The 27,791-nt window shown below is 40.9% G+C and overlaps 1 protein-coding gene across 11 annotated transcripts in view; it reads left to right on the top strand.

Annotated features, from left to right (window-relative positions):
* cacna1c (calcium channel, voltage-dependent, L type, alpha 1C subunit) overlaps positions 1 to 27,791 on the top strand; it is a 279,528-nt gene that overhangs the window by 119,142 nt on the left and 132,595 nt on the right. For 6 of the 11 annotated variants that reach the window (XM_053241768.1, XM_053241766.1, XM_053241771.1 and 3 more), the window contains 4 exons: positions 911 to 1,050; positions 1,292 to 1,453; positions 1,703 to 1,905; positions 13,270 to 13,373. In XM_053241768.1, the coding sequence (XP_053097743.1) occupies positions 911 to 1,050; positions 1,292 to 1,453; positions 1,703 to 1,905; positions 13,270 to 13,373 (609 nt within the window). Of the gene's footprint in view, positions 1 to 910; positions 1,051 to 1,291; positions 1,454 to 1,702; positions 1,906 to 13,269; positions 13,374 to 13,633; positions 13,738 to 27,791 lie in introns of all 11 variants that reach the window. The other 5 variants (XM_053241769.1, XM_053241767.1, XM_034313006.2 and 2 more) reach the window with 1 other exon arrangement.

The following is a 27,791-nucleotide window of genomic DNA, read 5'->3' as shown; positions in this document are numbered from 1 at the left end:
ATTTTTTAAAACCCTTTGAATTAAAGCTGAAAGTCTACGCTTGAATCACAAACTTGATTGCTTCATTTCACATCCATTGTGGTGGAGTACAGAGGTAAAATTACGAAAATTGTGTGACTGTCCAAATACTTAAGGACCTGACAGTACTCTCCCCCTCCCCAATCATGATTCACTCATATGCTCAAGTTCACCAGCTTTCTGAATGCACACACCTGTTACTAATAAGCTACACCTCCGTAAATAAGGTGGCATGTTCGAGCATCAGCTGCAGATGGAGGCGGGTTGAACTGCAGGTGAGGTGTGCTGATTCTCACCTGTGTCTTTTTACCACCAGTCTACATATTTGTGTCTCTTTGTGCTTTCAGTGACTCCTGTAACCAGCATGAGAGAGAGAGTGTAACGTAGCTGGCGGAGATTGCAAGACATGCACACACACACACACACACACACACACACACACACACACACGCACATGCACACGAGTCTGTGACGAATTTCTTTTCTGTTGAGTTGTTCTGTTTTTTGGTGAGTTTTTGAAAGTGTTGAATTAATGCGAGCCCAGAGCTCGGCTAAAATTCTGCCTGCCTCCAGAGTCTCCCTCCACACCCTCACACACTGGATTCTACAATGGACATTCAAATACTCTTTTAGTGAAGTCTAACTCCTAGCCAGTTCTAGTGATGTTCTAAGCCTTTTGTTCTCATTTGCATTTCTGTTTCTGATCTTGTTTGTTACTTTGATCTTATGTTTGTGCTAGTCTAGCCTGATTTCTGATCGCCTGACCCTTGCTTGCTTTTTGGACTGATACTGTCATTGCAGGTGGTACATAATTTGTATTAATTAATGTATGGGTTTAAATAACAGCCACCCCCTCTCTCTCTCTCTCTCTGCCTCTGTCTCTCTCCCACAGGTTGTTCAGTGCTATATTAGAACAGGCCACAAAAGGAGATGGAGGGACACCTATCGGAGGGAAGGCAGCAGACTTTGATGTGAAAGCCCTGCGTGCTTTTAGAGTACTGAGACCCCTACGATTGGTGTCCGGCGTTCCCAGTGAGTCATACACAAACAAACACAAATGGACTCGCAATTCTAGCAAATAAGACTGAAGAGGTAAAGGACTGAGTCAGTAAAAGTTAGTACTTGTTTAAATTAATAGAATGCATAGAGTGCATTATAGATTAACAAACAGACTGGAGAAATGGTAAGGCATTGCTGTTTTCTGCCTGACAGTGCACATGCATTCCAGTTACATCAACATGATTTTGACCTGATAATTATTATGTGGTTTCAGGTTTACAAGTAGTGTTGAACTCCATAATTAAGGCCATGGTTCCTCTGCTGCACATTGCTCTGCTTGTACTCTTTGTGATCATCATCTATGCCATCATCGGCCTAGAGCTCTTCATGGGGAAGATGCACCGCGCATGCTTTATCTTCAAAAATGGACACAGAGGTCAGTGTCCATTTCATAAGTGTTGCAACAAACCCAAGTGTTTCAGATTTTTATGCTTTTCAAGCTGAGTTATTTCACATCACAGGAAATCGTATATTATTCTTTATCACATTTGATGAATCTTCATTAGACTTCTCGGATAATTTTTGCATAATTTTTTTTAAATATAGCATAACTCAGAAGTTTGAGCAGTTTAATTGTGCTGTAAATCCGTACACAAAAATATGTACTAAATTCTTTGTGCCTTAGGGCCTATAGCTGAGGAGAAGCCTGCACCTTGTGCCGCAAATAATGCCCATGGGCGGCACTGCACCCCACCCAACATCACTCAGTGCATGATGGGATGGGAGGGACCAAATGATGGCATTACAAACTTTGATAACTTTGCGTTCGCCATGCTGACAGTGTTTCAGTGCATCACTATGGAGGGCTGGACTGACGTCCTCTATTGGGTGAGTCTGGTATGAACCAACAACTAAACTCCTAGATTATGACAAGCCAAGTTACACTCAAAAATTTAAGAACTGTTGATGGACAGACAGGTGCGTGACTAGGACTAGGATTAGGCACCAGAGGCCAGTGTGTGTGTGTGTGTGTATATGTGTGTGTACATTGCTAAAGTGATGAGATGGGATAATTGGAGTTCCATGTGGCCTGTTGTATTGGGCACAAAACTTGAACCTTTACATTCTGAACAGCAACACTTTAAAGGCGAGGGAAGTTTTTATCACAACACCAGAAATCCAATTCAGAAAAATGTACTTGGGCACTTGGGGAATGTTTGCAAACTAATCACTTAATTATTGCAAAATTCTAAATTAAATTTGATGTATGATATATTGGCCCATTATGAATTATTTTCTGCATAATTGAATTTGTTGCAGAACATTAATTATATCTTAGATTATATGAAGTAAACGCTCAAATCATCCTGTCTCACCTTCTGTGTCTATGCTCCTTATTTCTCTCTGTGCCTCTGTTACAGTGTCTTCTATTGAGTAATCTTACTAATGCTTGCCTTTGCTTGAAATGCTTTCACCTAAAAATGAACGAGAATTATTTGTCAATTCATGATTTTTAATATATCACTTTGGCCATCCTGCTATTGTCATATGTTTTACAACTGTTACTACAGCTACAGCTTTTTACTGCCTCCTCTTGTCTGTTCCATAATAACATAATGGAGAGTCTGTTCACTGCTTTATGAGCTTATTCAGGTCTATAAGATGAAACATCTATGACAACAGAAGGGGCTGTGTTTTATACCTCATTATTCCAGCTGCTGTTCTCTAAGGGCTGTATTCAGAGTTGAGTAGGATGTACCATTGACAATCACAATATTTCAGCCTGAAATTGACACCCAAACATATAAAACATATAAATGCCATTTGGGAGCAATATGAGCATAACATAAACATGACTTAAATAAAATAAATTAACAGTAGAGCATAAATAATCATATGAATTAATTGGATGAATTGTTCACACCTTTACAGCACTCTTGAGAAAGTTTTGAACATATTTGTTTTTTAAATTACTTTCAAGTTTACTCAATGCACTCATTTTTTTATTACTTTCAGGTGCACTCAACCATATTATTAGGTACATATGCTAGTAAGTCCTTTGTAATACCATAGTTTAGTTAGTTTAGTACCATGGAAATAAGACTGCAAAATCACTTTTCTGCATCATATGCAATAAAGATATTGGTATATCTTCTATTTCATTTATTTATCTATATCATTTCTTTCATGTGAAAACAATAAGGAGATGGACAGATTGTGATTTTCTGTTTTCATTTTTTTTAAACTAATTTTTTAACACCCTTCAATACACTGAAACTAAGTGGGTCTGATTCGGCTCACGCATGCCTGCAGCAGTCTCTGTGCTCTACGTTTACATACAACTAGGCTAAAGACATTCAAACACCAATTTTACTCCACATGCTTCATGTCACCATACATTTCTTTTAGCAAGCCAGTTAGGGCATCTACTTTCTTCATATAGGAAGTAATTTCAAAACAATCGATTAGAGATAGATTTATTTCAGTTTTAATTCACTATATCAGAATTCCAGTGGGGTATTTAAGGACCAGTGCCTTTTTGCCCTTCATGCCATGGGAAAATCCAAACAACATAGCCAAGAACTAAAAAAATGTCGACCTCCATAACTCCTTAGGAACAATTTCCAAACAAATGAAGATACCACGAGCATCTAAACAATTGTAGCCAAATATAAAAAGCTTGTGACCACACAGACACTGCATCAGTCAGGAAGCATGAACTTCCAGGGATCAGCAAACATTGGTCTCAAAGGTTCAGAGGTTGATTCAAGTTAAGGAATTAAAAGGCAATGACACTAAATACTAAAATACTAAATTTTTAACCTAGTGAAAAGCTGATGTAGTAAATAAAAGCTGAAATAAACCTGTCCGTTGGCTATTATATTGAAATGAACTCTTATGGGGGATTTGGTAGCCCTCAAACTAGGCTTATTCCATTAATTATTAAACATTAAACAGTTAATATCTGTCAAAACAAAATTTACTACTCAAGTGATAATTGAATGCTGGAGTTAAAAAAACAGATTAAAATTGAAGGATTTGTGGCTCTTTCTGCTGCCAGTAGCTCATATGGAAACACTGCAGTGGCACGTCCAGTATCATTATTGGCGAATACCAAAAAACATGTACTTATACTTGTACTCTGGGTCTGAAAAAACAAATGGTATTATTGCATCCCTATTTAGGATGCTATGTCTACAGCAGCATCTGTAAGGTTTTTTCCATCATGTTCAACTCCACTCTTAATAGCGTCTGATGGCGCTGGTTTGGCCTATGTGGAGAACTGGCATGTGCCATTGACCGACTCTTGGATAGTAGCATAGAATACACTCTTTCACACACCACTGGTCATGACAAAAAGCAGTCTTTCACACACCTTTCACACTTCATACAGAATAATTTCAAAGTGATAACGTTTGTTCAAAGCAAAATAAAAATTTTAAAATGGCTTTTCCCAGCACAGTCTTACACAATGTGCAGTTGAACTTTTAAATTGATTTCATCTTGTCTTAAATTTTTCTGACTATTAGGTAAATTTAGCCTGCTTTTTTACTGTCTGCCTGCATGGCTGCAACCTGAGTAGGGTTGGATGGTGCAATGCAACACACAACATTGAATGCATGTTGGTTTTGGACACATCACTGGTGTTTCCACCAGATGAAGCACTACACCCTTATGTGTGCTGCCCAAGTGCTGAGTGCAGACATAATAATGACTCTCTGGTGAAGATGATAAAACTGCATTTTAACTTCTTAGTAATGAAGATAAAACAATATTGCATCACTTGTGGCATGTGCTAGCAATATGTTAGCTATTCTACTGCTAGCACTGGAGCAGTCCGTCCAGTCTGCAGACACTGACTCCTGTGTAAATGAAATGATTGACACCGCACTCTGGGCAGTCAGACATGATATGGTCTGGAATCTCAACTAGTCGAGTTATGTGGGCTTGCAAGATTGAGGATGTGTCACAGTCAGAGATTAGATGTGCAGACCAAGAAATTCCCTTGTGTACACTCGTGAAATGGGGAATACAAAAAGATTGTGTTCTCTAGTAGAGAAATATAGGTGAGCAAAATGTTCTCTCCTAAGGCAATGGCTGAAACAACGGGGATATGATTTGTGATACGTCTATGTGACTGTGAAGACCAGATTTACATCTGTAGTGGCCTCTATTTTTGTACTAGGTTTTAGCAAAATCCAAGGCTTCATCATGACTCACAAAGAATGACATATCTGCCTGATACTTTAGATGTTGAAAGTCTTTATTTTGAGAGTCTTTACTAGAGGTTTGTTCAGGCATTCCTGTGGTGTCTGAGTTGGTATAAAAATGCATGTTGTCAGACAGTGTCAGGTAATTATTCAGACACTTCATGGAGACCTAATGTTTAGTCTGAACATAGTGGTGCCATGTCTGCATGTGGCATGTGAATGCAATCGCACAAAGCAAGCAGTTCAGTAATATACTGCAAATGTATATTCCAGAAGATCTGCATGATTCAGTGGTTATCAGAAGTTCAGTTTCTCAGCTTGATGGTTTTGTCTCACAAGCACCCTCAAATCATCTGGTTTCTCAGCACCTGACAAAGTGAAAAAAAGAAAAGAGGGACAAATATACAGTGAACCATTCATCACTATTTCTTGTATTCTACCTGATGTCTGTGTGCAGTGTGTTCTCCAATCTTCCCACCTAGGACCTAATGTCTGTTTATCATGTTTCCTCACCATGATCCACTGCCCTGGAATGATAGTATCTTCAACTAGTGTGGCCCATATGTCATGAACCTGTCTCTGAGAGCCTTGTACTACTTTGGTTATCAACTTACAGTTGTTAATTAGAGATTTCAGTTTTTAATTATTTAATAAATTTCCAAAAAAAATTCTAAAAACCTGTTTTATGCTTTGTCATTGTGGATTATTATGTGAAGACTGATGGCAAAAAAGTCAATTTAATTGATTTTAAATTAAATCTATTAAACAATAATTTGTGCAAAAACTGAAGGGTCGGAATACTTTCTGAACCCACTGTATACACTACCCAGATGTGAAGTTGTGAAATAGTGTTCAGGTTTGGGGCGGAGTGGTGCCAAAGGGGTACTGGTGGAGTATGTATGGTCAGAACACAACAATCTGCTGAAAATGAAGCAGTCCATCTGGCAATTCTCAGATGTTGCTGAATACTTGTCCACTCTGACAATGTTGTGACCGTCAGGCAGCACGAGGCTATCTCCGCCCTATAAAAAATCTCCATTTGATTGATTTAGATTGTTCCCTAAAAGTAGGATTCTACCAAGAGTGTGAAAGCTGATTTATCACTTTAACCAGTCCTATGTGACCTAGAGAGTGAATTTAAGTGGTCAGGTTAGGAAGTAGTGATTCAGGTGCTACCCATTTTCCCCCTTTGTGCCAGACACCATCTGGATCAACCTTTGCACCTTTTGAGTCCAGTCATGTTGATGTTTACCAGCATAGAGAACTGGACTATAGCTAATAAAAGGAAGAAATGTCAGTTTTGTTGCCTTCTGTGTAAGTGTAACCAATGACTGTTTACTGTATATGAGTGGAGAACATGGCCCCACTGACTTCCATTGTGTGGTTTTGAAGCCTAAATTGGATCGAATTGAAAATCGCCATTCCTGACTTAGTTTGCGCAGTAGGTAAAAACTGGAGCCAGAGTCTCCATATTGGTCATGGACACGCCCCTTCTTCATGCTGGGAGCATGCACGGTGACAGGCATATGACAACTTAAGTGCAACAACTTAAGATGATGCATCGAACAGTGGTAGCTCAAAGTGGTAAGTACAGCATTAATAATTAATATGCAAAACATTGCTAAATTGTAATCTTTTCATTTGTGCAAGTATATGGATTTTACTATTTTCAGGAAAAGATTTTATAGCCTTGACTTGTTACAGAATTGTGGATTTGTTACAGAACTGTCAAAGTTGTCAACACTGTAGATCTTTTTGTGCTGGGCTATAGTCTCAGTAAGAGCTTCAGCTGTGCGTTGGAAAGTGTGTGCGCGTTCATGAGGCTGGACTGTAATTCTTAGCTGTTCACCAGCCCATCTCAAAACTGTCAATCACCTCATCAAGCAGGTCCTTTTAATCATCATCAAATAACTCCCATAAAATGCATTTATCATGAAGATAAATGCTGGGGGAGATATTGAGGTCAACTGAACTTGTAAAAATACAGCCAGCCACTAAAAGGCCTCAGAGATATTTGAGTATAATATCTGAGACTCTGGAGAAGTTTGAGACTTTAAAAGCCAAATTCTACAAGCTAAAATCAGAAACCAAAAGCCAAGCAAAAAGGGTCAATACACAATGAGAGCAAAACAAAGTCCAAAGAGCAAATCCAAGAGAATAAATGAAATAGCAAGTCAAGGGTCAAGGTACATGAAAAAGTCAACTGGCACCATATTGGCCATTGGCCTCCCCACTGGGTAAATATTGGCATCAGCCACTGAAAAATCTATATAGGTAGATCATGCTATATAGATCATGCTATAGATGATCATAATCACAGACAAAATCATGCAGACAGGTCAAGATCCTCAGTCAGTGATGACATTAAACATCATTAAAAATCCCTTAATGCCAGATGAGCATTAACAGAATGCCCCAGCCCATCCATGGATCGTTACCCGACTGCATGCATCTTCCCATGGACACAGTTTGCCCATCTTACAGTCGCTGTTTCCAGTCTGACATTGCACTGTGTCACAAAGCACAAGTTTTATGCCATTGACCTTCTGCTCTGTTGAATCCATACCACAAAGAATTGAGGCTGCTGTCAGAGTGAAAGGTTCCTACCCGGGATCAGTACGATGTGCCTAACAAAGAGTCTATATTCACCTATACATATCCATATGCATATATACAGTGGATTTAAAACATCTACATGCATCTTTTAAAATTACAGGTTTTGTGATGTAAAAAACAAAACCAAGATAAATCATGCCAGATCTTTTTCCACTTTTAATGTGAGACAGCAACCAAGAAAAATTCAAGTGAGAAAACAATTAGAAACATTTTAGGGAAAAAAGAAAAAGACACAACCTGGTTGCATACGTGTGTGTTCCCTTTTATAATGGAGCATATGACTCTGCTCAGAATTAACAAATCACATTCAAATAAGAGTAATAAGTAATTATCAAACACCTGTCATCAAACACGTCATTCTGATTAACTCCAAATAAAGATCAGCTATTTCTGTAGGATTTTCTTGACAGTGTCTTGGTTTCAACTGACTACTGAAGCCATGTTTCCAAAAAACAAACAAACCATGTACTCATTGTCAAAAGGAATTGAATGGAATGGAATGGAAAGCGGTGGTCATTCCTTGCATGTGACAACAATCTCACATATTCCTCATGTCTGAGCTATGGGGTAGGGTAGCCAGACGGAAGCCCATTCTCATGAAAAAAAAATAAAAAATCCAAGTCCTGCTACATTTTGCCAAACCATGTGGCAAAATGTGTTATAGTCTAACACATTCAGGTGAGAGGGTGGCTAGCAATCTCAGTAAATATAACCACAAAATATGAATTGTATGAACTGTTCCAGTGCTGAGGAGCTCTTCTGAATTCACATCAGACCGAGTGCCACAATGTGTGAAAGGAAGGTGTCTGTATCCCAAGTGGCCTGCATCTTGGTGGGGACACATACAGTATATAGGAGACAAAAATACTGAGATACGAGAGGCTGAGGGATAGAATTTTGAATAGCAATTGCCTGTCCTTGAAAGCATATGTGTAATGGGGTGAAGGGGATGATGAAAATATGCATCGTGCCAGTTCACATACAGTCCCTTCCGAACGTTTTGGAATGGCAAGGCCAATCCTTTGTTTCTGCTACACACTGAAAACATTTGAGTTTGAGATCAAAAGATGAATATGAGACAAAAGGTCAGAATTTCAGTTTTCATTTCCTGATATTTACATCATGATGTGTTAAAAAAAAAAAAAAAAAAGTCAGTGATCACTAACAACCTCCACAGGGCAGGGGTGAAGGTACCACAATCCACCATTCAAGGAAGACTTCAAGAGCAGTTGAGGCCATGGAACTCATTAGAAGTACGAATCAGAAGGCCAGATTGTAATTTGCAAAGAAATAGAGAGGAAGGTTTTAGACTGGCCAAGTCAATCACCAGACCTTAACCCAATTAAGCATGCAGTTCACCTCCTGAAGGAGACTGAAGGGTACCCAACCCAACCCCACCCCCCCTTGGGTGAACTCACAAGACCTCCTCTCCTTCAGCTCTTCTATCAGTAATGATCCAAAACATGTACCAACTGCATTCAAGACAGCAAAGTTTATTCTCATCCTGAAGAAAAGCACTCCAGACACCTCAGACATCAGCAACTACCAACTGCTGTCATTTTTCTCTATTCTTTCTACAATTCTTGAACACACTGTGTACAATAAACTGTCTCTCTACCTTATCAAGAATACTTTCTATATCCTATCCAGTCTAGCTTTAAATCAGCACACTCCACAGAAAATGCCCTTGTGGCCATTACTGAGAAGCTTCCTGCCACTAGATCTGTCATCAGTCCTCATCCTCCTCAACCTTTCAGCAGCCTTTGACACAGTCAATCACACAAGACTCTCTTATCCATCCTCATGAGCCTTGTAATTTGTGACACAGCTTGGCAACTGTTTGCTTTTTACCTGGAGGGAGAGTCATATCAGATGACATGGAGGGGATCCACGTCTGCTTCATGCAGACTCTCTGTAAGGCTCAGTACTTGGTCTTCTTCTGTTGTCCCTCTATACTCACTCTCTTGGTGAGGTCATACGCTTACATGGAGTTTCATACCACTGCTATGGTGATAAAACTCAACTTATCTCTCCTTTCCTAACCGGAGCCAATCATATTTCTATGTGGATCTTAGCATGTCTGGCAGACATTTAGTCATGAATGGAAGTTCATCAGCTGAAACTAAATCACAGCAAGCCTGAGCTTCTCTTCATCCCTGGAGATACATCCCCATGTCAGGATCTTGTGATATCCTTGGACAACTTTCAGATCTCACCATCTGTCACTGCTCACAACCTTACTGTAGGCTTGGACAACCAACTGTCCTTCTCACTCACATCTCTAAACTGACTTACTTATGGAAATTTCTCCATAACATCAGCAGGATCTGACCATTTCTATCCATAGAGGCCAATAAAGTGCTTGTTCCATCCCTTGTCATTACAAGACTCATTCCTGGCAGGTGTGCCCCTATGCACCTCCACAAGTTCTCACACACCACCCCATTGCTACGCTCCTGGCTCACCTGGTTGATGTAAAACAGTGATGCTTGCATACAAAGTCAAGCATGGCCCACATCCACCTATCTTAAAGCACTTATCACACCCTGCTCTGCGCTATGCTCCCTCTGTGCCTCTAGAACTGCTGAATTGGAAATAAAACATGCATCAAGGCTCTTCTCTGTCCTGGTACCTAGGTGTAGGATTGAATTTCCCCTAGTTTCCACAAGCTGAGTCACCTCCTGTCTTCTAACCCTAAGACTAAACACCCACCTCTTCACCAAGCACTTAAATTAGTACTGCGTTTTAAAAAAAATTTATTGACTTGTTTTTTCAGACTCTACTAACCTCCCCAGTAAGGTTTTTATACTGATGGTACTCTTAGTCCCTGACTTAGTGAACTAGCATGAGGATGTGTTTTTGATAGAGACTACAGAGCACTTCTTTAAATCACTCTGGAAAAGGGCATATGCTAAATGCCATACACGTAAATTGAAATGTGAATTGGTCCTGTGGTGTCACCATGAATTACAACAGACAACCTTACAAAAAGAAAGGGTCCTTAGGAAGTTCAGCACTCTAAAATCTAAAGTTGGACAGAGACTCTTTGGAACAAAGAAGTATGTATATTATAACCCTTTTTTTAAACTTGGGTCTACCTCTTTTATTGCATCTTTGTCCAAAAGAGAATGAACTCAGTCACAAATTTGTTTGTGATCTGATATCGATAAGGCCGGAGCCGTAAAAGATTGGGGGCTGGAAGCAGACCTGGAGTTTGTGTATCCCTGCATAATTGTCATCAAGAACACATTGATCTAATAGTTGCTACGAAGTTTTCCATTGTAAAATTTTCCATCATTAACCCTTCATGCTCCTTGAGACGCTTTGTTTACGTTTGTTGTGAAAGTGGTGGTAGAGGGGCTGCACAAGGCAGACAGTGGACACTTAACTGCCTGAGAGTGTGTTTCTCCCTTCCAAAATCTTTTGGGAGGCAGACAGAGCCTGGTCTGGTCTACGTGGTCACTGGAGCAAGGAAACTGGGCTATGGTGACATTAAATCAGCTTCTGCAGTTTGAAGCAATTCTTCCAGTGCTAGCAGTAAAAAGGCAAAGGTATTGCCACTGCATGCCACACAATATGCAATAGGACACATTCTCATTACTCTTTATTCTGTCTGCATTCAATTCTCAGACAGCATGCGTGTATTCCTTCATCTGTTGTGATCAGCAGTGATGCAATACTGGCATCGATGTCAAGCATGTGGCCCAGCCCAAATTTACTCTTGTTGCATTATACTAGCTAGACTGAAGGCTATGGAGCTTGGGTCGGGTTGAGCTGTGAGTTAATTTATAGGTTTTACATAGAATCCTTTATAGGTTTTATCTAAAATCCTTGCACAGAGGCTTAGGGAATTATGTCACGAATGGTGCCAGTCATTTGACTATTCTTAATTCAGTGAAGTCATGAAGTCTGGTTTGTTGAACCTATCCACTGTCCACTGTCCACTGACGGAGACCTGAGTATGAAAGTGCTCACAGCAACTGCAGCCCCAAAGCCACCACAGCAATTGCAGTTTGACTATAAGATGTCTGAGCCAGTCACTCTTTAGGTGGTCCATACTGAGTTGGTGAGCATGTAGGTGGTGCCTGTCTTGCAATCTGGTTCAGTTAACCACTAGTAAAACCACCCGAGCATGATAGCAGTGCTGGCCAGTTAGATGGTGGAGGATGTGGAATACTCTGAACAGATAACAGCGAGAGAGAACCTGACTCGCAGAGGAGAATGAGAGGTGAAGTGCAATAAGCCTGACTCCAGGTCTAGTATTTTCAGTTAGCGGAATTCTGCTTACTTAACAGGCTCAGTAGTGAAATCAAATGATATGGCAAAGGAAAACCATGCTAACAGCACATGCATAGTTACAGGGCCACTACGTCATTAGCTGCATGAAATACTCAGAGGAGATAGTGCTGAGTACAGAGGAATAACACAATAAGAGCAAGTTTATAGAGATAACTAGCAAACAGCACAAGTAGTAATAACTAATAAGACTTGAAGTGGTAATGAGGGAAATTCAACTCGGAGCTGATGGATGCCACACAGTTCCATAGCATTTAACCAAAAATATATTCACAATATACTATATACTAGCTAGCTTTGGAGGACAGAATACTTATAGCTCTTGTTGTAGTCACTGAAGAGTGAATAGCTCCACATGGTGTACATTTATATCCATATCATTCTCCCCTGGCAGTTAGAAGGGAGGAAATAGAACTATTATTACTAGCCACTTACCACATACTTACTAGCTTTAAAATAACATGCTACCACAAGAGGCTTCACTAGTGAAAAATATATTAAAATTTGTGTAATAATTTTAAAAATGTAAAAATATTTGTTGTGTTTTAGTACATCTCTAACATACTGCAAATGTAATATTAATGCAAATCATAACACTTCTAAAATCTATTTTAATCTCAGTCAAAGTATACTGTATGTGAATCATGGGTTAAAATGCATATTCGTAATTTTACTTAAAATACACCATATGGACAAATGTTTGTGGACACCTAACAGTAATGGTCAGATGTCCATAAACATTTGGCCATATAGTGTAGTGTATCATTGAAGTATTAAATACACCTAATTCAAAGTTTTTACTTGTTAAAGGTTTTTTTTTTAATAAATAAAATTTTTCATTTTAGCACATAATGCAATAGGTATGCATTAGGTGGGCAGCTGTGACATCAAACTGCTCAGAATGGGCCACCCAGAATAATAATCACCCCTAAATAACTTTTCCCATATATCCATTGACATACATTTTGACATAAAATGCTCTGAATACAGCCTAAGTGCCCCTCAAATAGTTACAACAACTTCCTAGCATCCATCATTTTGGCTTAAATTCTTTTCACCCTCTTCTTTCTATCTCTCTCTCGCTCTCTCTTTCTTTTCCTAACTGTGCTTCCTTCCCTCTCCCTTTTAGATGCAGGATGCTATGGGCTATGAGCTTCCCTGGGTCTATTTTGTCAGTCTCGTCATCTTTGGATCCTTTTTCGTTCTAAATCTGGTTCTTGGGGTATTGAGTGGGTAAGCAACATGCATGTGCATGTGCTGTATGTGTATGAATGTGCGTTTATGGACTCTGTTGTCTAGCATCAGAGTAGAACAACACTTCGACTAATGGAGCATCTTTCATCTCACAAGGAGAAAGAACAGAGAGCCAGAGAAAGACAGCTGTTTTATTTATTAAAAAGAAAGGCCCATTGTGTTGTTCTTAGCCAGTCGTATGCTAATCATCCCTCTCTCTTTCCATTTTCTCCATCTCTCCTTTTTGTCCCTATTCCCAGGTGAATGATGCTGTAGGGAACTCCTGGCCATGGCTTTATTTTGTTACTCTAATCATCATTGGCTCATTTTTTGTTCTTAACTTGGTTCTGGGGGTCCTGAGCGGGTAAGAGACAGACGATCATGCAGACAGATAGAAGACAGACAAATAAACAGACTGGAATTCCTGATTAGAGTTTGGAATCCTAACTAAGCCAGAATAAAATAGTACACTAAAAAGATATCAAACTAAAAGAATGCTAAAGAATTATGCCAATACACTCTTTGAAAAGTACAAAGGAATGTACATTAGAATTAGGATTCCTCCATTTAAGGATTGAACTAGAAGATACTACAAACATGAAAACTCTTTGACTCCAACTTTAAAAACCTAAATGGCATGTTAGATTATTAAGTATCCTTATCTTTAAATATGTATATTATCCTTGACACACTTGACATGGTGAAATTTTGACATTTTGTAATATACAGACCTGTATGTTTTCCTAAACTGACAGTAAAGTTAAGACTCCTTAAAATCTGGGTTCCTCCAGAAGTGGAAAGGAAGAAAATTGCATTTAAATACTTCATGCATTTAACATCTCAAGGTTGAGGCAAGTGGATGTAAGCTATTTATTAATAATCCAATTGAGGAGACAAACTTGTGCTCAAAAAGCAGGGAAGAGTCAAACATCAAGCATACAATGCAATGCATGGCAAAAGAACTGGAGCAGCAATGCATGGCAAAATGAAGAGCAGTTACCTTGGTCACAGGTACCTGGAACCAGAGAGGGAAGAAAGAGAGAGGAAGGGGGAGAGAGATCTAGGGAAAGAAAAAGGAGTGCCACTGCAGACACCTCCAGGTATTCTTCTTCCTGGATGGCTTCATCCAGGCACGCCGGTCGGTGGCACAGGACCCACTCTGCTGTTTCTGCCAGGATCCATGTGATTAACTACACCAACCCCACCAGGTCGAGAATTCCCTCAGACAGCTTTCACTGACAGGAGTCCTTGATTTGCTGGACCCGGAAGCATCATCAATGTTTGGCTGGAGTCTGGCCGACCTGTTGCAGCTCAGCTTCCCCTGAGAGCAAGGGCCATTTCCGTACAACTCCTGTAAGCTTGTATGGAGGATATCTTTGTGAGTATCATGGCGGGACTGGCTGGAGCAGCTGCATATGGAGGAATTGCAACTGGAGGTGTGGCTTGTTGCAGCAGCATCTGGAGCACCTTTCAGTTCTCAGCCTGCTCACAGCGCAGATTGAGGAGGTTCTGATGTTGCACCTAGTTGAAACTGATGAGGGACTTAATTACCCCGCTAATCAGAGATGGTTCTCTGAAGGTGTCTTGTACCTCCTCCTAGGTTTTGGCACCTCTGTAGAGCTTGGTGTGTGTGAAGTTGGGTGGCAAGGGAGACAGACGGACTTTGACAGAGCTTCAGGCTCACTTTATTTTTACAGTTAGTGCTTCAGCATGCTTTCAGCACAATATCCAATGGTTAAAAAAAAAAAAAAAAACACCATCCCAGTAATTTAGGGCTTCTGCCTTCGCTCAAGTTCATCAACGCTTTCCTGGGTGTGTTAGTGTGCATGTGTTTCATGTGCGACCTCTGTCAGCTCTGTCCCCCTCTCTATCTGGCTCTTTCTAAAAGACAAAGAAACAACATACGGTAAGTAACCTCACCCAAATTACACACAGGTGAGAATCATTATGTTACCTGCTGGGTCAAGTCTCCGTCCACAGCTGATTCTCTACCACACCTCCACTGCCACAGCTGTCAGCTCATTTGAGTGTTGAAGGTCAGTCACAAAGTTGACTGTCAAGTGCAACCAGGGTTTTTGTGGTATAGGTATTGGCATGAGTTTGCCTACAAGCGGTAGACAAGGAGACCTGGTTTTGGTGTATGTGCTGCATGATCTGACATTGTGTATAATGTAAAGAGGAGAGGGCAATGAAGGTCTTGTAATATTTGATTTGCATGCAACACCAGGTGTCAAATGGCAATAGCAGTAGGTGCCAAAGTCATCTTAACCTTGCTGCAGAACGCATACTTTCCTTTCTGAGAATGTTCTGGGAGTAGGGTTTGTATTTTGTGAATGGTGAATCTCCTTGTCAATGTCCCAGAAGATAGGGGCTTCCCACTCTTGAGAGGAAACAAACTCATTCAGTTACAGACAATTTATAAAAGAAAGATTCCCCCACCCCTCCAAGAACCATATCCAATAAAATGACATGTTCGTGAATTTCTAAGGGAGGACATGTACCTCTGGTCAGCATGATACCTCATAATTCAATTTACACCTGTCATGCAGCAGAAGCAGTTAAAAAAATGCTTTAATGAAAAAAGGGTTTGCAGACAATTTCAAAAAAGGACAAAAACAGATTCGAAAATCTAGCATAAGGTTATGCGATCAATAGACAGAATAAACCAGGATAACGAGAATCTCAAAACCAGTGGACAATAGCAAAGTCAGAAACAAACAGAATATCAATCACTGTGAAAAGACTTGGCACTTCAGGAACAGATACACTGAATGATACATCAAATTTGTGGTGTAGGGGAAACTAGCAGATCAGCTCAGGGGGGAAAATGCATCAATCATGCAATGCATCAATCTAGCTATAACATAGGGCCTTCTAGGAAGAAATTGAGGAACATGCTCAACTTCTTCCTTACCACACTGAGAGGAGATTTCTTTGTCCTGACAGGGGCAACTTTTAATTTTCATTTAGTGCATGTTACCAATAGGGAAGAAAACCGAGTTATCACTTTCCATCTATTCACACAGCAAGCCAGCACAGATTGCATACATCACACATTAACACATCAGACTCGTCTTTTCTGTCTCTGATCAATTATCCGCAATAATAGAAAAGATATACACCTGTGACTTGGACAATGCTTACAATTAAGAGTAAAATGTGGGGTTCTCCAATTTAGATTGAACTGCGCACACTAAATTATGTAGGGAAAACTAGCAGATCAGCTCAGAGGGTGAAATTTTGCAAACTTAATATTGCAACGACTAATCAACTATCAGCTATAAATTGAAATTAGTGTATCTATTAATCCTGTATGGGATATTACCTCCATGGCCACCAGCAATAATAACTATAGTGAAAATACTGTTAAGAGCACAGTAACAAGATCGACAGTTTGGGGTTCCCTGGAAGACTAGTGGTTAGGCCTCTCACCACCATGGCCTGGGTTTGATTCCCAGCCAGGGAACCAACCCCATCCACTGGGGTTACACACAACAGTGCACTCCCAGTGCCGGTCCCAAGCCCAGATAAAATTGGGGAGGGTTGCATAAAATTTGCCATAAAAACTGTGCCGAATCAAATACGTCGACCAGTGATCTGCTGTGGTGACCCTTAACGGGAACAGCTAAAAGAACAACAACATCAGTAGTTTAAGGCAGTAACTTATAAACACAGTGACACAAGACACTTGCCTTTAAAATCAGACAAGACTTTATTAAACTATTCTTGTTATTATTACTGTTTCTTGTTACTGTGGCTTTAAGCTTTCTATTAAAAGCATCAGTTCAGTAAGAATCTGAAAGTACAGTACTTGCACTTACATTGTCTCTTTGGATGGGGATTCCCTCATTGCGTCGTTGTCTAGAGGGGTTTCCCGGGGATGTGGATTCGTCGAAGGTTTGAGCGGGTCTGGAGTGGCATCTTGGGAAGCCAATTGGGAATGGTGAATGGAGCGCTTGTTGAGTGAAGAGTTGGTTCACGGCGGTGCAAAGGCTGGAGTCGGAGGCTTTTGGTTATTAGATTTATGGTTGAGGATCCTTGGGTGTTATCCTGTGGGCCAGCCATCTGGTCTTGGCCAATGGCCTAAATCAGTAGGTTTCACGGGGTTCCTCCTGGGCTGAGATGGTTCATCCTATGGTCAGGGATGTTCTAATGTTTGCTCTATTGTTCACAGGATAGCTGAAATTAGGCAGGCACAAACAGGCATTAATTATAGTAATTAACTCGGCACTTCAGGGTCTGAAAGTGGGGGTCCGTTGTTTTGTGGTTTCTGTGATGGGGTTATTTGTGCTGGTTATGCAACTCATTATCCTACAGTGGAGTGTTTTGTGTGTGTATATATATAAGTGAGATACTGTGGGAACTGGATTTCAAGGCAGCCATGTTTGTAGGCTGTGCAGCAGATTGTGAACTGGAGTTTGAGGTGGCAATGTTTATAGGTTGAGGAGTAGTTTGGGAGTGGAGTTTATAGCCAATTCTGGCATGGACGTGACAGAGCTCCCCTCCAAAAAAACTCTGGGAGCAGATTGTCCTTTGGGTCTACCTCAGACTCGGGTGACAACAATGGAATTTGTTGCAAATAAGGGGATCCAAAACATCTCTGTGCCATAATCTTCCCATTCAGTGAGGTACTGGAGCTTACAGTGTGAGTTGAAAATTTACCTAACAATGTATGCTGGTTGTCCTTCTATGCTGAGGGGTACTGGTGGTGCCGTATGTGGAACATTGTCTGCTAGCGGGCCTGGAGTAACTGGTTTTAATTGGGACACATAGAAAGATGGAGCTATATGACAGTGACTGGGCAATTCCAGCATATCACTTACCTTATTAATGGATTGTAGGATCTTATAGGGGCCTATGTAGTGGTGTGTGAGATTTTTGCAACATTGATTCATACGGAGGTCTCAGATGGACAGCCACACATGATCACCAGGTTCATAATAATAATAATAATAATAATAATAATAATACATAACACTTGTATAGCGCTTTTCAAGATACTCAAAGACGCTTTACATGAAGGGACAAACGAGGGCAACAAAAGAATTAAGACAGTTAATGAAAGGTGGTTTTAAAGAGATGGGTTTTCAAGGCTTTTTTAAACATGGGGAGTGTGGATGAGTCTCTGATGTGTTTGGGCAGGGAGTTCCAAAGGGTGGGGGCAGCAGCGGAGAAGGCCCTGTCCCCCCAGGTCTTGCGTTTAGTCCTGGTGGGGGGAGACAGGAGGTTGGCGTCAGCTGACCTGAGGGCACGGGTGGGGGTGTGGTGGTGGAGAAGCTCAGAGAGGTAGGTGGGGGCCAAGTTATGGAGGGACTTGTACACAATGGTGAGGAGCTTGAATTGGATACGCTGAGGAATGGGGAGCTAGTGGAGATCTGATTGAGGACAGGAGTGATGTGTTCACAGGAGGAGGTGCAGGTGAGGAGGCGGGCAGCAGAGTTCTGAATGTACTGGAGTCTATTGAGGAGTCTGGAGGGTAAACCGTAGAGCAGACTATTGCAGTAGTCGAGACGGGAGGTAACAAATGCGTGGATGAGGGTTTCAGCAGACTGAGGAGAAAGGGAAGGGCGGAGGCGAGCAATGTTCCGAAGATGATAGAAGGCGGTTTTGGTGATGTGTTTGATGTGGTGTTCATAGGAGAGAGTCTGGTCAAAAAAGATGCCGAGGTTACGGAGGTGGGAGGAAGAAGGGACTGAAAAGCCGTCAAAGGTGAGGGTGAGGTTATTGTAGGTTTTGGTGAGTGTTTTGGGGCCGATGATGATTATTTCAGTTTTGTCGCAGTTTAGTTGGAGGAAGTTTGACTGAAGCCAGGACTTTATTTCGGAGATGCAGTTTGTGAGGGCTGGGGTTATGGATTTAGTGGACAGGTAAAGTTGGATGTCATCTGCAAAACAGTGGAATTGAAGGCCATAACAAGGGGTCTCCTTTCTGCTTCGATCTGCAAACTCCTTTGTTTGTTCTACTTATTCGAGTCTCTGGTAAGTGTTCTCCCAAACCTGTTCACTCTGCTTTAACCATTCATCCACAGCTGGTGAGTAAGTTCTGGTCCTCTCCCTCTCTCTCTCTCCCTCTCGCACTCTCTCTCTCTGTTGAGCTACGCATGCTACTCCTGAGATATCAGTGATACTGACCACCTCTGCTCTCCGGATCTGCCTGATCCATCCTGATGCTCCACTTCTGGTTGGAATTCTCATCACTTGGAAATCATTTGCTGTTGCTGAGGATGGCCCCACATGAACAGCCTAAAGATCAAAGAGATTACTGAGGATGGTTCCACTTAAAAACCATGAAGATGGCTTTGGACTGCAATCGATATGAACAGTTTTGCTACTGCTACAATGACTTAGAACTAAAATTTCTATCATCGCTTTAGGACTGTGCAGTCAAGTTTACATCAGTGAACAGTTGATAACAACAAAATAGACTATAATGAATTTCCTGTTTACACAATTACATTTGTTGACTATGTAGTACACAGTTATAGAAGGGAATGATTTATAATCTCACTATCGGGTGTCACCCAGATGAGGATGGGTTCCTTTTGAGTCTGGTTCCTCTCGAGGTTTATTCCTCATATCATCTCAGGGAGTTTTTCCTTGCCACTGTCACATCTGGATCATTCATTAGGGATAAATTTATAAATTTATAAGTTTAAAATTTATATCCTCAATTTATATATTTCTGTAAAGCTGCTTGCGACAATGGCCATTGTTAATGGCCTATACACTATACAAATAAAATTGAATTGAATTGAATTCCAGGGAAACAAGGGGAGTTGGTACCCAAGTACACCCTGGAATGGGGTCAGAAGGGTAGCAGAGTCGCACAGAGAGTTTTAGGTATACTCAGCTCAAGGGAGAAACCAAATCCAGCCCTCCTTGTTGGTAACACAAAAGGTCCTTAGAAACCTGCTGATTTCTTGATTGGACTGTTGCACTTGGCAATTGGACTGAGGGTGATATTCAGAGGTGACACTGACCAAGACCCCCAATTTCTCCATGAAACTGGACCAGACTGTTGATGTGAACTGTGTGCCTCTATCACTGACAGTGTCCTCTGGGATACCAAAGCATCTGACGACATTATGAAAAAGATTCTCAGTATTTGCAAAGGGAGATGGTAGGTTGGATAGTGGAATGATGTGCAGAGAAGTGATCAACGATGATCATTATTACTGTGTTTCTTTGTTATATGGGAAGATCTGTCACGAAATCAGTGGCTAGGTAGGGCCATGGTCATTGGGGAATGGGAAGGGGCATTAATTTACTGGCAGGTAAGGTTCTGGGGACTTTGGCTTGGGTGTACTGGGAGCAGGAGGAGATGAACCTGTTTATGTTGGTGGGTATGCTAGGCCACCACATTACAGGAGCTGTATGTTTTGTGATATGTTTTGTGAACCCCTGGATGTCTGTTAGCAGGGGACATGTGGGCCCAGATCATCAGTTTGTCTCTTGATAGGGATGGTACATATATACATCCTTCCAATGGGGCAAGACTCTGGCATGGCGTGATCTTGAGATTGGGTTATTTCTCTGTCAATATCCCAGGAAACCATGCCTAAAAACAAGACTGGGGGAGAATGCATTCTTCATTGAACATGGATGCAGCAGGTCATCTGGAGTGGCGTCAGGCATTGGCGGCACAGGGCCACCTCATCGAAGAGCAACAGCAGCAGATAGCCATGCATAGTGCATAGCTAGTACAGCTCTGCGCCAGCACACTGGCTCTGCAAATCCAGCAACAACCTCCCTATCTGCTTCCTTGCTCATTGCATCCCCAGAGAAATATGCTGGAGATCCTGCAGGATGGAAGGGTTTCATGCTCCTGTGTTCCCTCTACTTCTTGGGTCAGATTAAAAAGCCAAATATCATCAGGGGCTCAACTTAGAGATACTCATGAAGCTGGCCTGCTCAGATGACCAAGCCACCCTTGAGTCCCTCATCGACATGTCCATTTGTCTCACTCACATGCTCCGGAATCGAGGCAGAGTAAGGACCACAACTCCGGTCCCAGAATTCCACACCACAAAACTCATGCAGCTCAGCCAGATCAAGCTAATCAGTCTGGAATGCATCAAAAGGAAAGATTGTGCCATTACTGTGACAGTCCCCAGCATCAAGTAGCACACTGCTCCTCTAGACCATTGACCAAGATTCCTCATCAAATCATGAGAGAGCGTTCTCCACCCCTTGCTCCCACAGGGTGAGCCCACCCAAAGTTCACCCTCACCAATACTTTGTATTACCAGTTCAGATCACACACTCAGGAAATGTCTGTTACATTGCAACCTTGATTGACTCCAGTGCTGCTGGAAACTTCATAGACCACACCCTTACCAAGAAGCTCCATCTATCTCTTCAGTCCCTGCAACACTCCCTCAATGTTCAGGCACTGTATGGAGCAAATAGCTCTCCTAATCACTGTCACAACCAAGTTGCCCATAGTGGTGGGGTTTCTGTGTATGCAAACCCCCAATCCTCAGATTTCATGGAAGAGAAAAATCACATGCTGGTCAGCTCAGTGTCTCTAAGTCCTGTTTGTCTGCATCACCTTGATGACCATAGAAAATCCTGAAACCCAGTCACACATAGCAATTCCCCTCAAATACCATAAGTTAAAAGAAGTTTTCCACAAAATCAAAGCCAGTGGGCTCCCGCCACACTGCCCCTAAGACTGCGCTATAGAGATCCTGGCAGGAGCTACACACCTTCACAACCGCATCTACCCCTTGCCGCTAAGGAAACCCAAGCCATGAACAAATACATAGAGGAGGCTCCGAAACAGGGGTATATTCACCTCCCAATTTCACCTGCATCGGCAGGCTTTTTGGCTACATCATTGGTCCAGAGGGGTTGCTTATGGACCAAAATAAGGTCACTGCCATCACCAACTGGCCCAAACCAACCACTATCAAGGAATTGGATTCTCTAATTTCTATCAGAGGTTCATCTATGGCTTCAGTATCATAGCATCACCCCTCACAGTTCTGCTGAAGGAAGGATCCAAGAAACTGCAGTGGAATCCTTCAGAAGACCAAGCCTTTGAATGCCTCAAAGCCACATTCACCTCGACCCACATCCATAAGCATCCTGATCCCTCCAAACCCTTCACAGTGGAAATGAATGCCTCCTAGACAGGGGTAGGGGCTGTACTCTCACAGCAGTTTGGGGAGAAACCCAAGCTCCACCTTATGGCCTACTTCTCCAGGATATTGTCTCCAGCCGAATGTAACTATGACATCGGCAACTGGGAACTTCTCACTGTCAAACTGGAAGTATGGTAACACTGGCTGGAGGGGACTCATACAATTTGGACCTGTCATGTCATCACCAGAATTAGCATCCAGGTACACTACCCATAACATCATGTGGCCTGCAAACATTGCTGCCAAGGACTCCAACGCCCATCACGCACATTTCAACGCATCTGATTACTAATCACAAACACCTGGACTCAATCACGCCACAGCAGCGTGTAAGGACTCTCAATCATCCCATTCATTTTGAAGTATACCAAGCAGTTCATGTTGTTAAAGTCTCTTTGGGTTTTGATTCTAGTTCTGATTTTGTCGTTACTGCCCTGTTAATGCTGTTTGCGTCTCGCCTGACCATTGCCTGTTTTTTTGACTATGTTTTTCACATATGTTTTGGGTCTGATTGAAGAGAACCTGCTGTAGAGTACATGCATGTCTGTCCGTATCTGCCGCCTGACAGTAGTAATCTTCTTACGTCATTCTTACCTCTTCCCAAAAGGTTTTAATCTTTCTATACTGCCAAACACAGGGATATGTTTTATTCTATACTATTATTATATTTTTATGTAACTTCACAGGAGTTACACGTCTTCACATTAACTGCTTATATTGTGTTAGTATGAGGTGTGTATTTACTGTCTGAGCGTGAGTTAAAGCACGAGCTGATTTCTGATCCTCAGTGGAGATTTCAGTTTCCAAATCCTCATGATTGCAACATCAGCAAACAGCGATAATCTGTGCCCAGTTTGTCAGTTTGTTATTCCATTTATTGTGTGGGTACCACTATTACAAAAGGTTTGATTGCTATTGTAAATAATAATGGGGATAATAGACAACCTTATTAGCAGTCTCTTAATATTAACTGGTTGTGAATTGTTCCTGTTTGTCCAAATTTCTGCCATCAGGGTTGGATGAACCCACTTTCTGAAGCATTTTTCCTAATCCAAACTGTTCCAGAACATTAAAATGTTAGGGCTAATCGACCCTGTTGAAAGCCTTTTCTGCATCCAATGATAGGTGGGCTGTATCTAAAGTTTCTTTACTATTATTTATATAAGGCATAACAAGACACAGGTGAGAGTGAGGCACCTACCCATAGTGAGGCCTATGGGTAGCATGCCCCCCCATAATTTACATAATTATAAATTATATATATACATACATACATACATAGAGCAGAGGGGAAAAAGTAGAGTGCTATATCTTTCAGGTCCCACAAGAAACTGTCATTGTTACCGTGTATATTAGCACAATCATTTTCCTGCCTCACCACATAATTACAACTCATTGCAAATTGCAAAAATTGAGAAATTTCCTCCACTAAGAGTAGTAGATATCTATCCTCCTATGTAATCACCAAGAATATACAAACTTGGACAGACATTGAACTGGGCCTGTAATATCTTTGAGATATAATCATGTGCTTTTCTCCAAAAATACTGAACTTCTGAACATTGCCATAGGGCATGAAACAGGTTGCGCACCTCCCTCTGGATGGTCCCTCAAACCTGCTCTAAACAGCCTACTGGGTGTCCAGTAGAACCTGTTCAAAATTATAAACTGCATAAGACACTTTCTAAAATCTATAGACATAGGTTTTAAATTTCAAGTAATCTTCCCCCATTCTTCATCCTCATGTGTGCACTACATATCTTTTTCCCATATTAATTTTACAGCAGAACTAGTATCATGGTCTGTTCATCTAATGAGCAAGGAATAATATTTAGATGCCTAATGACCTGTACCTATAATACTCAAAATTGTGATTGGCAATCACAAAATTGAGATATTTTTGCCCTGAGGAGCATGTAGGGAAGGGCCCAAGACACTTGTAAACATATGATTCAACTACAGATACATCCAAAACTGATTGTTAGCCAAGCCCAGTTTTTGTTTAAGTCTATCAAAAGATATTAATGCATCATCCTCATAAAGGTCTTCTAAAGTGTTAATATTTTTATCTGTCCACTCCTTCCATAACACAGGCGATCCACATATTAACAAACTTGGATTCGCTCAGATGGCTGATGAAGGGCTTAAAAAGGCTTAACCCCAAGATACAGGAAGATTTCTTCCAGACTGTTTGGAGATAGGAAATAATGGGATGATTACATACTGGTAGGGGTAACTTTGTTATCAGTAGGGACACAAACAGTATGGGTGGGCAAACAGATTTTTCCATAGCTAGCCATGGGGGAGCTCGCTCAGGAGGTAGCATCCATTGCCCCAGATGTCTCAACCTGAATGCATAGTGATACAGAGATAACTTGGGGAGACCAAGTCCCCTTCTCTCAACCTGGAGCTGAAGTTTCCGAAGCCGCATACCTTCCATTCCATAAAAATTGCTTACAGATCTTTTCAAATCTACGGAAATGTTTAGAGTGAACAGCAAGAGGAAGGGATCTTAAAAGATAGTTAATTTCAGGTATGGAATTCATTTTTAAAACATTAACTTTACCCCAGTACAAGAAAAAGAGCAGAGTCAATCTCACTGTGGCTGTAAACCTGTCAGGTCCTAGAGCCTTTCCTGATGGAAGTTTTTTATTTCAACCTCAGAAGAGCTCCTGCAAAGAAGTATAAAAATTCAGGGAGAACTCCCTGAATGCAGCATTGAAATCCATGGCTTTAGTTACAAGGCTTCCCCCAGGGGATTGAACAGCACATATTGAGGCGGAGGATTCTGTGTTTAATATACTGTATCTAGCCAACATCTTCCCTGCCATATCTCTGGACTCAAAGGATTTTTGTTTTATTCTGAACAAATCAAACTCCACCTTCTGAGTAAGGATAGTGTTATACTGATACTGATTTAGCTGTGTTAAATTATTTAATAATTATTAAATAATAATAATTATTTAAATTATTTTCTGCTTCCCTAATGTTGTAGATTTTTCTTAGCTGAGGCATGCTGTATGACCACTCCTCTTATGTAAGCTTTTAGCTCCTCCCAGGCCACTCCTGCTGATGGAGCTGACTGTAGGTTAATAGAAAAATAATTTTATGTAGCAATACAGAATTAAATCTCCATCTGCAGGTTCTTTTGGTAGTGTCAAGACATATAAGATACAAGAATATCTCCAAGCATCCACAAGGCCCAAAGAGGTACACACCTCTTTTAATGTTAAAACTGATCTAGGGGCCTTGAACTGCATGAATGGCTGTGATCCAAAGTAGCATCGATTATGACATTCATATCTCCAGCCCATATGATTTGTCAATATCCTAAATCACTCAGGATGCCTTCTAGTATCACAAAAAAATTATGGTCATCACTATTTGGAGTGTATGTGCTGGCCAAAAGATATAGTCTGCCCTGTATTTCTGCCAATATGACTATAATCCTCCCTTCCCCATCACATACTCCTCTTTCAGACACTCAAACTGCAGGCAGGTAATTACACCCCTACTCTGACTCCAGCTGGTGCTATAAAAGTCATAATTTTTGTGACTAATATACAGATAAGTGGGTTTGTTGCAGGACAACAATGTCAAGTTTTTTGGACTTCACACTGATCAGCACCTTTTTTCTTTTAATAGGATTCCCCAAACCTCTAACATTCCATGCGGCGAGGCATAGAATATGGTTATTTTATAAGCATATATTTTATATTTATTTTATATTTATTTTATATAAGCCTTTATCTATCACATATTCATTAAAACACAGTGAAATTTTTTTCTTCGCATATCCCAGCTTGTTACAAAGCTGGGGTCAGAGCACAGGGTCAGCTATGATAGAACCCCTGGAGCAGAGAGGGTTAAGGGCCTTGCTCAAGGCCCAGACAATGGCAGCTTGGTGGTGCTGGGGCTGAAGGCCAGAGCCATAACCTTTGTGCCACCACTGCCCTATCTTAGCCAGGTAGATAACAAATATTAAAGTTTGTCATAGGAATCTGAATATAAAAACACATGCTAAGCTCAATCAACCCACAAAAAAAGACTAACAACAAGAAGTAAAAAACAAAGCTGCAGAACAGAACACTGGTCCATGACTGCTTATTAAGTGCTGCACAGGTGTCACTACTTGCAACACTACACCACCACAGATAACTGACAACAGAAGTCTAAATGCAGCGATACTAAATTCTTGAGTATTGAAAAAACTTTAAAATGTAAAATAACTCACTAAATGTGAGTTAGAGCAGAACATTGTAATTATAACATGGAGGCCTAACAAGCACATAAATGAAACATAACTTTTTTGCTTAGGCCAAACCTTTAGACAGTAATCCGGTTTTCAGTAGTGATGTATTCAAAACAGTACTACCTTGGCAGACCGGGATAAAGACAGACTCCACAGGATTAACAAATGGCAGAACCTGGCCATTCTTGTTCATGTGGAACTCATCAGAAACACTTGCCCGACATATCTCCCAGCTGTAAGGAAAAATAAGTGTAGTCTACCCCAAAAGGCAGGTCAAAGAAGGAAAGGGACCTGTAACCATTGGGTAGCTGAACACATGTTCACATACTAACAATAAAAGTCGGAGATTTCTTGGGGTTATTAAATCTTTCAGGACCATTCTTTAAATCAATCTTGAGTGTCCCTAGGAAGAACAGAGCAAATTGACATTGACCCTCATATAATGCTTTCTTGCATTCCTTAAATGCATTGTGTTTCTCCTGTGTGGCCTTCAAGAAGTCAGAAAATACCAGTATGGAGTTGCCATCCCATTGAAGCTGTCTCTTCTCCCTGGATGCTTGCAGAATTAGGGAGCGCATGAATCTGGCAATAACTGCTCGCAGTCTTTCATTCAGCTGGGGTCATGGAACAAGAGCTCTAACTCCCGAAATTCAAAATTTTTGATAAAAGTGAACCTTGAATTATTAAGTACCTGCCCATCTTATCCTTTACAAATCTCACTTATAATTGGATTGACTTATTAATAAAAGTGTCATATCTCCTCTGGCCTGTGAATACACCACCCTGCCATCTCCTCCTAATCCTAATATTTTCCTCATCCAACATATGTGTTTCTTGTCTAAATACTATTTTAGAATCCATATCCTTCAACTTGTTCATAACCTGTTTAATTTTTGAAGTTTGAGTAAACCTCTGCAGTTCCAAGATATGCAAATAAGCTTTACTGCTTGAAATATATCTAACAAAAAATACTGGATTACTTTCAAACGCAACTATTTTACTGTCAAAGAGCTTAAAAAAT

The sequence above is a fragment of the Pangasianodon hypophthalmus genome, chromosome 18, assembly GCF_027358585.1.
Source record: "Pangasianodon hypophthalmus isolate fPanHyp1 chromosome 18, fPanHyp1.pri, whole genome shotgun sequence".
Taxonomy (NCBI): Eukaryota; Metazoa; Chordata; class Actinopteri; order Siluriformes; family Pangasiidae; genus Pangasianodon; species Pangasianodon hypophthalmus.
The sequence above is the reverse complement of the archived record's forward strand: the minus strand, read 5'-3'. Positions and strand labels throughout refer to the sequence as shown.